The sequence below is a fragment of the Felis catus genome, chromosome B4, assembly GCF_018350175.1.
Source record: "Felis catus isolate Fca126 chromosome B4, F.catus_Fca126_mat1.0, whole genome shotgun sequence".
NCBI classification, from domain to species: domain Eukaryota; kingdom Metazoa; phylum Chordata; class Mammalia; order Carnivora; family Felidae; genus Felis; species Felis catus.
Genome location: NC_058374.1, coordinates 71150084 through 71169006, shown reverse-complemented (window position 1 = coordinate 71169006; position 18923 = coordinate 71150084). Strand labels below are relative to the sequence as shown.

Here is an 18923-nt window from a genome sequence, read left to right as displayed (position 1 = left end):
GGTTGAACGTCCGACTTCGGCTCAGGTCATGATCTTGCGGTCTGTGAGCTGAGCCCCACGTGGGGCTCTGTGCAGACAGCTCAGAGCCTGGAGCCTGCTTCTGCTTCTGTGTCTCCCTCTCTCTGCTTCCCCACTGCTCACACGCTTTCTCTCTCTCAAAAATAAATAAAAATTAAAAGCATGGGAGATTTTGATGAGAGACCACCTATACATTAATACTCATTTTTAAAAACGGGGCAGTGCGTGACCCTTTATACTGTAGGAAGAATAAACAAAGAAAGATACCGTTCATATCTTTTTCAAATTGAAAATATACGATCAGTAAAATGATCATTCCCATTTTTGAGCATCTTTTTTGCTGAACCAGCCAATGGTGGTGTCGGCAGTGCAGACAGTAGAGGGCAAGGTCATCCTGCTGGCTCTTTCATATTTCACGGCGATGGGGCCAGAGAAGCCGGCGGCAAGAGCCAGGGCAGAGACCCCCAGCAGAGAGCTGGAGGAGAGCGCCGGGTGAAGCGGACTTGCAGCCTAGCGGGCAGAAGAGCGCGCGGGGAAGGGGGGCGGGGGGACAGCAGGGGCGCGCGAGGACGCGGTCGGCCTAGCGGGGCGGGGCGGCCGCGGGTCGCGGGCCGATGACGCGCGGCGGCCGGCGGAGGAGTTGCCACTTCCTGGAGGCGCCGGCCGGGGCCGCTCTCTGCACTTAGATTCGGAGCCGGGAGCCCGCGGCCACCGCCATGTCCCATCAGACCGGCATCCAAGGTAACGGCGCCCGGAGCGGCGCGCGGGAGAGGGGCTCCTGGGAGGCCCCGGGCGAGCCGGGCGGGCTGCTGGACGAGGAGGGCTGGAGTCGGGCCCAGAGGGAACGGGTGCCGTTCTCGCCGCGCAGGCGGGGCCTCTTCGCCTCTCCGCGCTTTCTGGTCCCGGGCCACCCGGCCTGCGTTCCTCCCAGGCGGGTCCGTCTGCTGCCACGTTACAGACGGACCCGAAATTCGCAGAAGCGAAAGAAACTGGTTTGCGAGGAGGCCTGAGTGAAGGGGATATGCCTTCCTCTGGCCCTGACTGTAGTCTAACTTTCCCCCTTTTGTATCAGGTACGGGAGACCTGAAACACTGGAGGTTACTGGGGCTTCACTGTGCAAAGGAGATTGTTACAAGAGTTTGATTATAAAACGAAAGATACTGGAATCTTTCTTATTTCCAGTAAAGGTGCTTCCCAAATTCTTCCGCATTTTCTTTCAAAATGGAAACATGAACTATGTTCTGAGAAATCCTGAGTGTGGGGTGTTTTGATCTTTTTCTTAGGTACTCCCCAGGGAACTGAAAAGTCCGATCTGTGTGGCTGAATTTAATCATCCCGTGAAGGCAGTTCAGTGTGCAATTATATCTGACCTCCATTATTTCCTGGTTTGAAAATGGGCAGTCTGGAAACGCTCGCCTCATCAGAAATAATATATCCCGGGGTTACTCGCGATTACTTAACGAGGGCTAATATAAACCCACGCTCTTCTGTTAATGGACAACGAACCTTTTCCCCAGATGAACATTTAATTGTGTTTTGTTACTATGGGTCTTTGACCATCCTGCACCTCTCCCTGCACACACAAACACAAGCAAAATGCTCTCAAACCTGAAAGCACTGTTTTATTCGTCAGAGTTACTTTTGACATTTAAATTTGTAATTACTCATTTTCATGTTTGAGCCTTACAGCATTCACTACTTAAGTAATGGTTCATTCTTACAACCCAAGAATGAAATCAGAACGAAATCGAAGCTTTAATAGGAACACAAGCGTTAAGTTATTAAATACATATTTGTTTAGTGAACTTAACTCTAGCTTTTTGAGAAATACAAGTTAGAAAAATATTACCAGAAGTACAAGCTTGAATGCACTTTAATGACTTTTTGTTTAATTGGGATAGGATATCTTATATTTACTGTTGCTTTTAATGTGAAAATGTAAAAATGAATCGAATTGTTATTATAAGCTTGAAATTGGACTAGAAGAGAATGAAAGATTTTCAACAATTTCAACCAAGCAATCAAGGTGTTTTTTAAAATTGTAATTTGTTCCTTATTGGATTTGAGTAACTTTAATATTTTCACTCCCAGTGTTATTTCTGCTTTGGAATTTTCTAGCTAAAACATAGTAGAATTCATATACTTTTAAGCTATATTAACATGTATATTTCTTAGCTGTATACTCTGTCTGCTATTTACACCTTCAAGTTTTATAATTTAAATTACTGACAATAAGGGGATACTACATCCTGAAGATTTTTTCTTTGTATTATAATTTATTTTTTCCTCACTTGAGTAGCATTAGAAAATATTAACATGTAAGTATAAAAAATAGGTTTACTTTTCTTTATCTTTTTATACAGCAAGTGAAGATGTTAAAGATATCTTTGCAAGAGCAAGAAATGGAAAATACAGACTTCTAAAAATATCTATTGAAAATGGTTAGTTTTACATTTCTGAATATTGTTTGTCCTTGGATTACTGTTATATTTTTAAATTTCTAAGTCATTTCAGTGATTGGAACTATTAATTACTGTGAAGAAAGTTCAAAGCTTGCCTTTAGGTAACTTGGATCCTGTATATTTGGTCATGTCCCTTTAGCTGCTGCTTACCTTCTGAATTCTGTAGTTGACTATCAGGGAAAACAGAAAGATGTTTTTTTTGGTGCGACCTCCTCTACTTTTACCTTTTGCGTCTCAGTTTCTATACCACAACCCGTTTCTAATGTGAGTGCTTCCATCTCTGGATTGGAAATCAGTAAACAAGTGATCATCTCCAACCCCCCCTCCCCCCAAAAAGAGAAGTTACTTGAGAATTGTTATTCAGTAAAGTTAGTTTTGAAGTAGAAACAAAGGACTTCAAATTCCCAGTTTCTCCACATGATTGCAATCTGTGCTGGAGAAAGGATTTCCCTGTTTTGTTTTGGGGAAAAGTTCTAAGAATGTAAAAAACTACAAATTGATCGTTTCAAAATAATTCTGTTAGGGATATTGAGTGGATGGGAGAATCTTTTAGTTTCCCTGTATTTGAATTTGGACAATTGTCACAAATGAGTATGTTAAAATATTCCAATGGTCCAATTGCTTAAATACCTAAATTTCTTGAATACCTGGAAATATTTTGCTTTGGGAAAATAACTTGTTCTTTTATAAACTCGAAGTAAATTTAATTTCCTTTTTATTTTCTACTTATATGTTAAAAATACCAGAGTAGTTTGAAAAATATGCAGTTGTTACTGTTTCTGTGTGTGTGTGTGTTTATGTATATATATATATATATATATATATATATATATATATATTACCATAGTTGATAGTAATAAACATATACTGTAAAGCAGCATATTTTAGAAATATTGAAATGCCATCATTTCCTAACCAACTATTTAAGTGACTAAAATGGAAAAACTTGTCTAGCATCACTACGGAAGGAAAATGACACTATCTCTTAAATCGTTATTTTTGTTTTGAGAAAATTTTTTAAATAAGGGAATTACAGAGAATAAATAATATAACAAATACTTCCATTTCCTCTTAAATTAGTAACTACTAACGTTTTATCATATTTGCTTCAGCTTTTTTTTTTAACTTAATATTTTTGTGATATTAGGGCATCCTCTTTAAACAATTTCACTTCCTGACCTCCTTCTCCTGAGGCAACCATATTAGGAGTTTTTACATATCTGCAGTGTGTTTTTTTATATGTAGCCCCCTAGATAACTCCTAGTGCTATTTTGAGTTTTAAGTTCATGTAAACTAACATCTTATTCTACAACTATTTTTCTGTAAACATTTTTGTAATTTGTCTTGGTAGAGAACTCACTATTTTTAAATATGAATTCATTATATAACTGTGCCACATCTATGATCGTTCTCTTATTGATGAACATTTATGCTATTTGCAGCTTCTGCTGTTCTATGTGGAAATGTGAATAATAGTATTAATAGATGACTGTTATTAATTTATTGTCTCTTCATTACCATTTGGAATTTCAAATCATTCATGTGTCTTTTAAAACTTGTTCTTCATAGAGAAACTTGTGATTGGCTCATGTAGTCAGCCTTCAGATTCCTGGGATAAGGATTATGATACCTTTGTTTTACCCCTATTGGAGGACAAACAACCGTGCTATATATTATTCAGGTTAGATTCTCAGAATGCCCAGGGATATGAATGGATATTCATTGCTTGGTCTCCAGATCATTCTCATGTAAGTAATTTTTTTGTTACTTGTTTAACATTAAATGCTAGAAAATTTTTTTCTGAAATAGTCCTAGGCTAGGAGAAAGTTAAGAAGCAACAGTTATTTCCGATAGAAGGGAGTGATCATGAAGAAAATCCTACTGTTGGTAATGTAGAATCAGGAGTAATGTACTTATGTTCAGAAGTCTTGCCCTTGAAATCAACAGTATTATTGATTTTAAATTTAAAAATCTTTGGCAATTATATGTAAATGACTATACTCTGAGAGTAATACTTCAAATAATTCTGAAACCTAATTGAACATTATGTTAAATGTTTTTAATAGCTACCATTTAAATGATAGGCATACACGCAAGTATTTCTTTTAGGAAAGTTAGCGGATTGATTCAGACTCCTGGATTTGACATGCAGTTTTGTGAAACTAACTCTGTTAGTTGGCAGTTACCTTTTGTAGTTTTTAGCAGTTGCTATTAGACTCTTTAATAATATGGTATATATTGTAGTTTTCATCTTTGTGTTTCCCATAGAATGGTATATGCTGCAGGTGTGCTATGAACATTGATTCTTAAATAACTTAATCAGTAATATCTGATCTAGAGATTTGCTTTGAGTAAAATGTCAGTATCCAGGTTACTTCATTTCAAGCGATGTTTTCTACCTTATATTCCAAAGTAGTATTTTAATAGGTTTTTTTTTTTTTAATTCTTGATCTCATTGTATACTTTGAAAAGTGATTAATTTTTAAAAATTTAGTTTCCCAATTTTTTAAAAATATGACATAAAGTGAAATCTACCTTAATAGGTGAACTGTCATGATGGCTATTTGTACACATGTACTTAAGCCTGTTACAGTCCATGGACTTCAGCTTTATCATAGTTTATTTCTTTTTTTTTTTTTAACTTTTTTTTTCAACGTTTTTTATTCATTTTTGGGACAGAGAGAGACAGAGCATGAACGGGGGAGGGGCAGAGAGAGAGGGAGACACAGAATCGGAAACAGGCTCCAGGCTCCGAGCCATCAGCCCAGAGCCTGACGCAGGGCTCGAACCCACGGACCGTGAGATCGTGACCTGGCTGAAGTCGGACACTTAACCGACTGCGCCACCCAGGCGCCCCTATCATAGTTTATTTCTAATGTGCTTGAAGATTTTAATACATTCAGAAAGTGCTATCTTTTATAATGAATAGTTTTCATCTGTACATTTCTGAGTAAACTTTCACAACTTACTAGGTTCGTCAAAAAATGCTATATGCAGCAACAAGAGCAACTCTGAAAAAGGAGTTTGGAGGTGGCCACATTAAAGATGAAGTATTTGGAACAGTAAAGGTACAAAACTTAAACTTTTTTGTGGATTCCACGTGTTGCAATTAAACCAGTTTAAGAACTTCTAGGTAATGTGTAATTGTTATGAAATTAGACTAATGAATCTGTAACAATAAGAGAAAATATTGTTATATTTCATACGATATGCAAGTTAACTAAAACATTGTATTTACTCTCTAAAATAAGTTGAAATGTCCTTTGCTAGTCTTCAGAAACTGCAATATGCCTTAGAGATCATCTAGTTCAACCCCTCATTTAGTTCACCCTTTTCATTTTAATGATAAGGGAAACAGGCTCACAAAAATGAGAGACTACTTGAAAGAGATGGTAATTTTTAGATATTTTGGACATTTATACCCACATTGTAGAAGCAGTAACTATGCATATTATGTTAACCAGGAACATTGAGGCAGGTCAATTGATTGATGATTAATTGGGATAGTTGATTAATACATTTAACTAGTTAGATTATGATTAAGAATTTACTTATATAATTTATATGGTAAATACATATATTTATACATATACACACAAATTAAGAAAACAAATATTTTTTAACAGTTAAATTATCTAGTAGGTAGACCACAAGACTTGTGGGAATACTTTTCTTATTCACCATTAATTGTGCCGTGGCCTGGTTTCTCAATTCTTTCTATTCCCAGTTTTCCAAGTCACAAAATATTGATGAAAGGTAGACCTCTTTGGAATATTTTACTCTTCTAAATAAGAACTATGGTCATTTTCTATGAATAATTATACAGAAATTGTGGTGATTATTGAATAATTATGGGGCAGGCTTCCCCAGAAGTTTACTTATTATTGTCCTGTAGATTTAAACATGACCCAAGTGTATCATGTGACTGGCAGCAGCACCACCACACTCATACAAAAGATTTAGTAATTATACAACTGTGGGAAATGAAGAGTAAATACTCCCTTCACCATTTTTTGAAACTTGTAACCAATAATAAAATTCTTGATACTATACTTCAATCAAAATATTTTCTATTAAGTTAATAATTTTGTTTTTCCTAAAGTAACTTCACTGAGGTTTTACTTTTAGAGAATAGCTAGTAACAGTCCATTTCTTTGTTTACAGGAAGATGTATCATTACATGGATATAAAAAATACTTGCTTTCACAGTCATCTCCTGCCCCATTGACTGCAGCTGAGGAAGAATTACGACAAATTAAAATTAATGAGGTAAATTACATTTTTGAAACAATTCCAAGATTTTAAGTGTTTGAAAAAATATTTTTAATTAATAGATTAATAGAGATTAAGTAAGGTAGCTTGCATTTATTCTGTATAATTTAGAGATAAGACTATGTGCTCGATGTGTTTTCAGGAAAAAATAATTAAAAGTAAATACTAAAATTCGTGCCAGTTTCATAAGTAGCTTTCGCCTATATTTGTAATGTATGTGACAGACTAGTAAGTGTTCCTGTTGGAAGTACAGCTTTTTGTAACCTCGTACTTTGATTACTAAGTAAATGGGAAAAATGTACGTTACCCATTTAGTGCAAAGAATTATATTTAATGAGGTTGCCCAAAGCAGGTTTGTTTAGTTACATTATTTCAGAGAATCGTGGTAACTAAAGAGGAAAAAATATAAATGCTATAAGATATTTATTATTTCTAGAAGCTCTATAAATTCTGAGTGCTACCTGGATAGGCATGTGCATATGTATTTATGGGAGATGGTTTTTTGAGTACTTGTTTAGCCCAGTTCTATTAGAGTCAATAAACTTCATCCATATTATAGTTTATCATATTTTTAATGTGTTCACTGCAGCTATTCTAATTACAAGTTAGAGTAACTACTATATTTCTACTGGGATTTTATAGGAAAGAACAAGTAACAGAAACCACTATTCACTAGTCCGAATAACAGACTAATAGAAATCTGTCTGGAAAGTGATTGAATATTACTTAATATTAACCTGATAGCAAGGATCTATCTTTATATTATTTTAACTCAAGTTATTTGAGTAAAGATTCTTATGTGATTTTTTTCTTTACAAGTTTGATAGTTTGTTTTATTCCTTGCAATCAGAACCCAGAGGATCGTATTGGGGTATGCATTTGCATATGTTCTCTGATGTTTTCATTATCCAATATCATTTATGCTGTAGAATCTCCATTCATTTTTTTTAAAAGTAAAATTTCTATTTGACTTTTCTGTTGCAACACTGCAAATGAGACCCTATACTAGCTATCATTTAAGTATAAAAGTCGTGAAACATCCATCAAAAGCTTTCTTGAAGTACTCTTCTAGTATTTGTTCTTAGTAATGAAAAGCTGTAAGTCTGGAACTTCTGCAGTAGTATAATTTGTTGAGCTGTGTTGTGTCTTTGTATACTGTTCATACTCCTTTCAATTCAGTGCATGGTGTTTGTGTTGCATTTTATGTCTTCTAGAACAAAGTAAAGTTTTATGCATATTGCATATATATCACACTGTTCATAAATTTTATCAAGTAAGTTTTGTAATTAAAGTATAATCTGAAGACACTTCAAAGAGTTTATATAGTTCTCTGCAAATGTGCCAAACTGAACATATAAACAACCTCCCCGCCAAAGCCCCACTAACAGCGCATACCCACTCAAATGTTCACTCCCAGCATTTCATAAAGATATGTCATACACTCTGCATGTTGACAAGGTGTTAGCAGAACATGAACAAATGTGAAAAATTACTTGCTTTTTAAGTTCATGGTATTTTAAGGGTTAATTTTAGTTACATTAAAATGGGCAAGGGTGGAATGGCACTTGGTAGAGATTGGGTTTCTTGTCTTTGCTGTATGACACTGCTAAATGCTACAGCTTCATCAGTAAATTAAATCTATCATACTTAGGTACAAACAGACGTGGGTGTGGACACTAAGCATCAAACACTACAAGGAGTAGCATTTCCTATTTCTCGAGAAGCTTTCCAGGCTTTGGAAAAATTAAGTAACAGACAGCTCAACTATGTGCAATTGGTAAGAGACAGATGATGGTTATTATGAAATGGCTGCTCTTCCTGGTGGCTCTTGGCTCATAAAATAGGATCGTTTTTAGTGGATTTAAAATTTGTTTTAAGTTTATTTTATTTTGAGAGAGAGAGAGAAAGAAAATATGAGTGGGGGAGGGGTAGAGAGTGAGGATCCCAATCAGGCTCCCCACTGTCAGTGCAGAGTCTGACGCAGGGCTCCAACTTCCTAACCATGAGATCATGACCTGAGCCGAAATCAAGAGTCGGCTCATGACTGAGCCACCTAGGTGCCGCATGTTTCCTGATTTTTTTTTTTATTCATTTTTTTTTAAACTACAAGACAATGTATGTTCCTTGTGAAAAAGTCAAGCCTGTATAAATTTTCCCTTGTCTCTTAGGTTTTATTTATTATAAATTTAAATTTTCTGTGTATCTGTTTTAATGAATGTATTTCTCATTGACAGGAAATAGACATAAAAAATGAGATTATAATTTTGGCCAGTACGACAAATACAGAACTGAAAGATTTGCCAAAGAGGATTCCCAAGGATTCAGCACGTTACCATTTCTTTCTGTATAAACATTCCCATGAAGGAGACTATTTGGAGTCCATAGGTATATAATATATTGTTTTGAACGTGTTACTTTAAGTTTGCTTATTGACAGCTTAGCACTGTATTCTTATTTCTTGCCCAGAGGACTTAGTTATAGTTTAATATTTGCTTTGAGTGATATATTGCTAATTGTATTTATTATTTTAACTCACAGTTTTTATTTATTCAATGCCTGGATACACATGCAGTATAAGAGAACGGATGCTGTATTCTAGCTGCAAGAGCCCTCTGTTAGAAATTGTAGAAAGACAATTACAAATGGATGTCATTAGAAAGGTAAAATTACCTACCTCTTTCTTTAAAATTTTCAGTTTGTATTAGATCTTTATTGTCTTCTCTGTGTAGTTCATGATGTATGGTGGTTTATAAATGAAAGTATTTTTTCTTGTTCTCCTCATAAATCCTTAGGATCTTCTCCAAGTGCTTGGGGGTGATCTGGCATTACTGCAGTCTCTCTAGATCTGTACTCTCTCATATGTAGCCATAAGCCACATGTGGCTATTTAAATTTAAGTATAAGTTAAAATGGAGTAAAATGTAAAATTCAGTTCCTTCATCATACTAGCCACATTTCAAGTGTTCATTAGCTACATGAGGCTGGTGGCTACTGTACTGGGCAGCGCAGAATTGAGAGGACATCTTCCATATTGCAGAAAGTTCTTTTGGACAGTGCTGCTAGGGCCACATACTTGTGATTGTCTCAAGACTTGCTAGTAGTAAAGAACTATAGTCTCTAGTTACAACTGACTCTTGGGATGGTTGAGACTCTAGTTGTTGACAAAGGAGGGAACGGACATAAATATTTGAATTCGGGGAGCTAAGCTACCAGTTTTCTTAAATTTATTTTCTTAAATGTAGTTGAGGCTTAGGGAAAGATGATGGTTTACTCTTGAGCCCTTGAAGTCTTTAAAACACAAGGTCTTATAAACTACCAGTGTATTAGGTCCTGAACCCTTTAAGGTTTTTAAGTTCCTAAGATAAAGCAGGGACCGGCGCACTGTTTTCTACAAGAAGACCACATAGTAAATATTCTAGGCTTCACCAGGTCACAAATGGTCTTTGTTACATATTCTTGTTTTATTATTTTGTGTTTCTAACCGTTTAAAAATGTAAAACACACTCTTAATTTGGGGTAAATTTGGCCCTGTTCTAGAGTGATTTCAAGTGACCCAAGAATGAAGGGGCCAATGAGTCATGTTCCTGAATATGCATAGTGTACCAAAGCAGAACAACTTGAGAGTACAGTGGTGGCTTCTACTTTTATTTTTTTTTTAATTTAAAAAAAAAAATTTTTTTTTTTAACGTTTATTTATTTTTGAGACAGAGAGAGACAGGGCATGAATGGGGGAGGGTCAGAGAGAGAGAGGGAGACACAGAATCTGAAACAGGCTCCAGGCTTTGAGCTGTCAGCACAGAGCCCAACACGGGGCTTGAACTCACAAACCGTGAGATCATGACCTGAGCTGAAGTCAGACGCTTAACCGACTGAGCCACCCAAGCGCCCCTGGCTTCTACTTTTAAATGTTAGTTAAGGGGCACCTGGCTCAGTTAAGCATCCAACTCTCAGTTTCGGCTCAGGTTATGGTCTCACAATTTCGTGAGTTTGAGCCCTGCATCAGTCTCTGCACTGATGGTGTGGAGACAGCTTGGGATTCTCTCTCTCCCCCTTTCTCTCTCTGTCCCTCGCTCAAGCTGTCACTGTCTCTCTCAAAATAAATAAATAAACTTAAATAAATAAATAAATAAACATTAGTTAAGCAGGAGAAGAAAGAGGGAAGCAAACAGAAAATGATTATAGCTGATTATGTATTCAGGCAACTCACAAATCCCCTCCCCCCCCCCCAAAAAAAGCAACAGTGAAACTATTACATATGGTTCTTGATACTGCTGGAATGGGTGTTACATATTTGTGAGCATTCACACCTGAAAACTGGCTCCTTGCTTGTATTAGGTTTTGAATGTTGTCTTCTTCATATCATATCACACTTTACTGATTCCATCTCTTACAGATCGAGATAGACAATGGGGATGAGTTGACAGCAGACTTCCTTTATGAAGAAGTACACCCAAAGCAGCATGCACATAAGCAAAGTTTTGCAAAGCCCAAAGGTCCTGCAGGAAAAAGAGGAATTCGAAGACTTATTAGGGGTCCAGCTGAAAGTGAAGCCACTGCTGATTAAAATCATTATATTAAACGTTAGGATACTAGTTTTTTTAAAGTCCAGCTTTTAGTACAGGAGAACTGAAATCATTCCACATTGACACATAGTAGGGAAAAAATGTACTTTTTGAAAAATAGCACTTTTCACTTCTGTGTGTTTTTAAAATTAAGGTTATAGAAGACTCATGATTTCTATTTTTGAGTTAAAGGTAGAAGAGGGTTTGTCATAGTGATGTTTAATTTGGTCACACTGTTTTCACAGAGTAATAACGATTCCATGCTTTCACATAATTCTTAAAATTTTATACACTTGGGCCAACTCCAGAAAGTCTAATGTCTCAAAGTAAGATACACTCCTTACTACTCTTTAGTGAGACATCAAATTTTTTCTGTAAGGAAGAAAGACCTTAAAATATTCATACTACTTATGAATATGTTAAGGACCAGGTTAGATTATTTTCTAAACTGAGAATTTAGTGTGCCTGGGTAAAGGTGGAAAGTTGCTGACTCTGAGAAGCAACACTTAACTCAGCCTGTGGGGTCACGTCTGCAACTTGTAGAAACACTGTTTCATGGCAGCAGTCTTTTCTATTTGACTTTTTTGGTTTTTAAATGGCATTAAAGTTTCAGAAGATCAGTTCACTCTGAAACCTTAAGGGTACCAGATATTTTCTATACTGCAGGATTTCTGATGACGTTGGAAGGCCTATTTGAACAGCTTTAGTAAATTCTCTCTCTAATGCTTTACAAAATTTCCTTTTCAAAAGTAAGTCATTTCCTTATATAGTGTGAGGCCAAATATTTGTGTTTAGATTGAATATTAATATCCTTAAAAAAACAAAAGTCAACAATGTTGAAAGAGTTTTAAACATCAAGATTGATTTTTCTCCAGAACCACATATTTATAGGCAAATTGTGTTCTTTATTACTTTTAAGCATACTCAGATTTAATAAAATTGTTGGAAAGTCCTAGTACTTAACAGCCTAACACAAATTAAACACTTAAGAATCTGGTTTCAATTTATATCTTATTTCAAAACACATTTAACTGTTTTTAAAGCTTTGCATTTCAGCTACAACCTACAGAAATTTAGAAATTTTGAGCCTTTTTTTTTTTGATACTTGAAATAAGGAAGGAGTTAGATCGAACACTTCGTCATGTTAAACCTGATAAACCTGCTGCAAGAGCCATAACTGGGAGGAGTTTTCTAAATGAACGATGGGGATCCAGGATTTCGAATTTCTTGATCTAAACTTTATGCTGCATAAAACATATTAGAAATGCACATTTCATAGTATAAAATATGAAACACATTTTTATACCTTATTATCTAAGGTACTATATGCACCTTTCAAAAATTCCATGTGTGTTCAAGTAAAGCATATTAGAATAATTATGGGTTGACAGGATTTTTTTCTAGAGTTAAGAGTATTTGTGTGGGGTTTTGTTTGTTTACAGATAATCAGACTATAATATTTAAACATGCAAAATAATTGGCAGTAATGTTGCACTTGTTTTCTAAAGATACACTTTAAGTTGTTTCATGGGTGCCCACGTAGACACACATATACACAAATTGCTGCATTGAGAATCCTAGAGTTGTGTTGCAGGCCATAGCTGAAGCTGTATTTTCAATCAGAAAGAACATTAAGCCTGTAATGAAGGTATAAAATAATTTGGTAGTGAATGTTTTTTTGTACCATTCATGTGCAATTATAGTCTAAATTTTACACTACATGAAAGTAAATGGACATTCCAGAATATAGATGTGATTATATAGTCTTTAATTATTATTAAACCAAGATTGCTGAAAATCAGTGATGCATTTGTTATAGAGTATAACTCAGTGTTTACAATATGTTTTAGGTGACATCATAACAATCAAAGGTGAATAAAATATTCCCAGTAAATTTATATAGCAGTAAAGAATTACATGCCTTCTGTGGACATTTTATAAGTGCATTTTATATTGCAATAAAATTTTTTTCTCTTTACATTGTATACGAAGTTGTTTTCTGTAACTTTTTTTCTTTAATGTTTGGACAATTCTGCATAATGCTATATCTAGTAGCAAGTTAGAAAATTCAACCCGTGTATTCATTTGTTAATTCACCTATCTAAATGGAGGGTTTTAAACATCTTGCAACCTAGGCAAGTTGTGTCAATAGAGTGCTTAATTTAGATTAGAACTTTCCCACTGCTGCAGCAATAATGAAAATGCCATGACTTAAACTGTTCTGACTGTGAAAGAACCCAGTACGATAGGGTGACCAACATGCTTGACACTAAGCTTGCCACCCATCCAGCAAATACTGAATGCACTCCTGCATATGATTCACTATCAGATGGATCTTTTTATTAGGGCTAAGTTACAAAAGTTGGAGAGTTGTCCTTAAAAGGGCTAATTTTAGAAACCTTTAAATAGAGTTCGGTTCTTTAAGGCATTCCTACTCAGAACTATAATGTGCCTCAGATACATATTGTAGTTTGGTATACATCCTTTCATATACTTTGCATACACAGCCATAAATTATAAGGATGAGAGGTTCTCTTAAGTAATGATTCTGGGGCTTTATATCCAAAGATTTTGATAAAATCAGTGGGCCCAGGAATTACATAGTTTTATAAATGAATCCTGTGTTGCCATGACTGGATACAGTTTGCCTTATGATAAAATTTTTTCTCTATTCAGTCAACAAATTCTTTAGTATTGTATACTGGTATATAGTGGTTATCAGTAGAGTAACATCTCATTGAATAAAATCTAGTCCTTCCTGTTGCCCATTAGCTTCTTCATGACTTGAGAGCCCATGGCTCTGCAACTGGATCAGTCAGCTCCAGTTCATCAGCTGCTTGTTGTACCTCTCTAATGGACCAAGCTTGTTGCTGCCTCAGGAATGCTGAAGGTACTGTTCCCACGCTGGATCACCAATCCAGGATCTATATGTCTTCTTCCTTTACTTAACGCAGGTCTCTGCTCAAGTGTCCTCCCCTTAGAGAAGTCTTCCCTGACAACCCAATCTGATTGTACTCCCTGTCCCTCTCACCATAATCCTGCTTTATTTTTCCTCTAGAGCACTCAGGGACTTTATATCTATGCATATTGTTTGTCTCCTCCAGTAAAATAACAAAGTAATGGGGGAAAGGAGTGCAGCATCCTCAGCACCCAGAACAGTGCCTAAGACATAGTGGATACTTTATGTATTGAATGAATAAAAGAGATTTTACTTTCCTTGAAGAACAGTGGGGAGAGGAGCACACTCAGCAATGGTAGATACCTCACGGAGGCTCTGGCCTTCAGTGCTGCATTTCTGGCCAAAGCAAATGTCACTAGGACAGCCAGCCTCTTGTCCTCTGGACCGTGATTTCTACCACGAAAGACTCTAGTATTAACTCACTCCTGAGCGGCATCTTCCAATGGGAATCTTCTTTCAGCAGACTGCTCTGGAAAGGCCAAGACCAGCCTTTACTCAACTGCCAGTGCCGTTCCACCCATCAACATTTGCTAGAATTCATCCAGGCCATAGGGCCTTATTGAAGTCTGGATGCTTAATGGGAAGAGGCAAGCTATGAATGCTATTTAAACTGTAATTTCCTAGTTTCCGATTACCAGGCTGTATGGACGGACCAACATGGGTCATGTGTTTGTGAACGTGTGTGTCTGTGTGTGTGATGCTGCCACTTAGTGGCTAAATGACTGAACTCAGTTATTGCTACCATACCACAAACCACTCCCAATATGTAGTGGTTTAAAACAGCAGCAATCACTTTCCACAAGTCTACAGTTGGTTAACCTCTCATATTCTCATATATCTGTGGTCACCTGACAGGTTGGCTGGCCCAGGATGACATTATCTGAGGTGACTTGTCCCTGCTCTGCATGGTCTCTCAGCCCAGGATTGTTCTCATAGCAGTGGCAGTGTTCCAGGAGACTAATACCCAAGGACTCTTGAGGCCCAGGTTAGGAACTGCAATATCACTTTTGGTGCATTCTATTGTTTAAAGCTAGTTACAAGGCCATCTTAGATCTAAGGGCTTGGGAAACAGACTGTGCTTCCTGATGAGAAAAGTTACACAACTATATTGCAAAGGACATGGATGTAGGGAAGAGTGGACAATGGCAATTTAATATGATGACCGCTAGGAACAAGTTACTTAAACTTTGGGGTCATCAATTTCTTCAATAAGGAAAAGGTAGAACGTGTCTTATAGGATTATTAAATGAGAACATGCTCATAATACAGTGCTCGGCACAGCAGTTAGCTCTCAATGATAGAGAAGATGATGTTTATATGATGACATAGGGTGTGGTGGTAAAGGTTGCACGTTGCTGTCAGATGCCTGAGTTAAAATCCCAGCCCTGAAATTTCTTAGTTGCATAACCTTGGGCAAGTCACTTCACTTCAATTTCCTCATTGGTAAAATATGGATAAAAATACCAAATTCCTAGGCTTGTTATGAGGATTAAATAAGTTAATAGAGGGGAAGCACTTTGAGCAGTGTTTGTAATCGTTTAATAAAACCAGTGCAACATACAACTTTTTAAAAATTAACAAGCTTATAAATTAACATACATAACATTATTATTATTATTATTATTATTTTTAACGTTTATTTATTTTTGAGACAGAGAGAGACAGCATGAATGGGGGAGGGGCAGAGAGAGAGGGAGACACAGAATCGGAAGCAGGCTCCAGGTACTGAGCCATCAGCCCAGAGTCCAACATGGGGCTCGAACCTGCGGACTGCGAGATCGTGACCTGAGCTGAAGTCAGACGCTTAACCGACTGAGCCACCCAGGCGCCCCAGCATTATTATTATTTTTAACTGTTATTGGGGTACTGTCAGAACGCAGAGGGGGCGCCTGGGTGGCTCAGTCAGTTAAGCATCCGACTCTTGATTTCTGCTCAGGTCATCACCTCACGGTTTGTGGGTTCGAGCCCCGCAACAGGTTCCGTGCTGATGGTGCAGAGCCTACTTGGGATTCTTTCTCTCCTCTCTCTACCTCTTCCCTGCTGTCTCCTTCTCTCTCAAAATAAATAAATAAACTTAAAAAAAAAAATAAAGAACAGAGGAGAGGCACCTATTTCTACCTGGGAATCAGAAAAGATTGTGGAGTGGATCCTTGCACTGAATCTTAAAGAATTGATATGTGGCAATATCTGGATATTGCCAGGTGGACAAGGCAGGTAAGAGCGTTTCAGGCAGAAGAAAAGAATGGGTCATATGCATAAATACACAGATAGCCATGTCATATTTAAGAAATTCCAAGAACTGCAGTTTGTTTGGGAAAAAAGCATATTTCAGGCTGGTTGGCTAATAACGAGAACTAGAAAAATCTAGTCATCTGTATGTGGATGATATTTGAAACTCCTTAACTGGACAAGATAGATACGTCCAGAAAGAAGAGATATCTAGGGTTGAATCATCAATATGAACAGGCTAGGAAGGGACAGAGAAGCATTCAAAAGAAACTGAGGAACAGAGAGACAGGAGGAAAACCAGGAAGCCAAGAAAAAAAGTCGCAAGAAGGGATGGAATTCTATCTGAAATGAAAATGAAACCAGGTGACTTCTGCTTTTGCTAAGAGTAGAGCAGCTAATTCAGTTCAACTTTCCCCCTGAGGAAAAGTAGGGGGAAAATTCTGCTCAAAGGCATCAGAGGATTCACAAGTAGTCAAGAAATAGAGAACGAGATCTGGGAGAAGATAGAAATCTAAAAACATAAACCCAGCATCTCCATTTCTCTGGAGGCATTTGCCATTTCTGGAAGAAGTTATAAAAAGGCCTGTACATGTGTCAAGTATGTTTCATGTGCTTATTGACCATTTGTATATCTTGAAGAAATTTCTATCCAGATGTGAAACAACTCGTTTTTCAGTTGAGTTATTATTCTTTTTTACTGAGTTGTAATAGTGCTTTCTATATTCTGGATAGCAGATTCTTATCACATATATGATCACATATATGATTTTCAAATATATCATCCTATGGATTGCTTTTTCCTTTTCTTAATAATGTTTTTTGAGGCACAAAACTTTTTAATTTTCATTAAGTCTAATTTATCTTTATTCACCCACCCATCCATCCATTCATTCATTCATTCATTCTTTTTTTGACTGCTTGTGCGTTGGGTGTTATAACTGGGAAACTTGCCCCATTCAAAAAGAAAACACTGACGTTTTCTTCTAAGAGTTCTGTAATTTTGCTCTTACCTTTAGGTATTCCATCCATTTTGAGTTTATTTTTCTATGTGATGTAAAGTAGGGGGTCCAACTTCATTCTTTTGCGTGTAAGTATCCAGTTGTCCCAGCACCATTTGTTGAAAAGACTATTCTTTCTCCTTTTGAATAGTCTTGGCAAATCAACTGACCGTATATGTGAGAGTTAATTTCTCAATTATTTATCTTTATGCCAGGACCACATTGTCTTGATTACTGTAGTTTTAGTAAGTTTTGAAGTCAGGAAGTGGGAGCCCTCTGAATTTGATCTTCTTTTTTAAAGATTATTTTGGCTTTCTGGTTCCCTTACATTTCTATGTGAATTTTGGGATCAACTTATCCATTGCTACTTAAAGAAGCCAGTTGTGATTTTGCTAAGGATTTTACTGAACCTGTAGATCATTTAGAAAATATCGCCACCTTAACATTAAGGCTTACAATCTATAAACATAGACTGTCTTTCCACTTATTCGTCTGCTTTAATTTCTTTCAACAATGATTTGTAGTTTTTAGTGTATAATCTTGTACTTCTTTGATTAAATTTATTCCTTAGTATTTTATTCTTTTTGGTGCTATTGTGAGACTTAGTTTCCTTTTCAGACCACTCATTGCTAATGTATAGAAACACAACCTATTTTCATGTGTTGATCTTGTATACTGCATGGGTGCTAAATTTTTTATTAGCTCTAGTAATGATTTTTCCCTCTGTGCATGTGGACTCCTTAGAGTTTTCCATTAATGAGACATGTCATCGTAAATAGAAAGTTTCACTTTCCAGCCTGGCTTCCTTTCCTTCCTTCCCTTCCTCCCCCTCCTGTCTGCTACTCCCGTCATTTTCTTCTCTCTTCCCTTTTCTCCCCTCCTCCTCCTTCCTCTGCTTCTTCTTTTGTTTTGTGTGAATAGAAATGGCAAGAGTGGATATCCTTGCTGTGTTCCTGATCTTAGAGAAAGAACTTTCAAGCTTTCACCATTACATAAGATGTTCTGGGTTGTTTTTGTTTTTTTATTTTTTCAGATATGCTTTATGAGATTATGTTGCCTTCTATTCTTTATCTGTGAGTGAATTTATCATGGAAGAGTATTGAATGTTGTGAAATGTTTTCTCTGCATCTATTGATAGGATCAATCATGTGGTTTTTGTCTTTTACTCTATTTAAATGGTGTATTATAGTCACTGATTTTTGTATATTGAACCAATCTTGCATTCCTGGGATAAATTTTACTTGGTTTTTGTGTATAATCCTTTTTATATATTGCTGGATTCAGTTTGCTAGAATTTGGGGGTGGATTTTTGTGTCTACTTTGGGCACTGCTTTTGCTGCATCCCATTAAGTTTTGTTTGTTTTTCATTCATCTCAAAGCATTTTATAATTTGCCTGTGATTTCTTTTTGAATCATCATATATT

At 36.5% G+C, this 18923-nt stretch overlaps 1 protein-coding gene across 1 annotated transcript; it reads left to right on the top strand.

Annotated features, from left to right (window-relative positions):
* The first annotated feature begins 614 nt into the window (after positions 1-614).
* Positions 615-13291, top strand: TWF1 (twinfilin actin binding protein 1). Its single transcript, XM_023256966.2, has 9 exons — positions 615-759; positions 2382-2459; positions 4050-4228; positions 5453-5548; positions 6645-6749; positions 8404-8529; positions 8987-9137; positions 9291-9412; positions 11145-13291. Exons 1-9 carry the CDS (start codon positions 735-737, stop codon positions 11313-11315), a joined length of 1053 nt encoding a protein of 350 aa, XP_023112734.1. The 5' UTR covers positions 615-734; the 3' UTR covers positions 11316-13291.
* The last annotated feature ends 5632 nt before the right edge of the window (positions 13292-18923 follow it).

Excerpts from the sequence above, each read along its gene's own strand:
- TWF1 (XM_023256966.2), top strand. The coding sequence starts at position 735 with ATGTCCCATCAGACCGGCATCCAAG. Across the intron at positions 8,530-8,986 it reads AGCTCAACTATGTGCAATTG|GAAATAGACATAAAAAATGA; the intron begins GTAAGAGACAGA and ends TCTCATTGACAG. Across the intron at positions 9,413-11,144 it reads AAATGGATGTCATTAGAAAG|ATCGAGATAGACAATGGGGA; the intron begins GTAAAATTACCT and ends CATCTCTTACAG.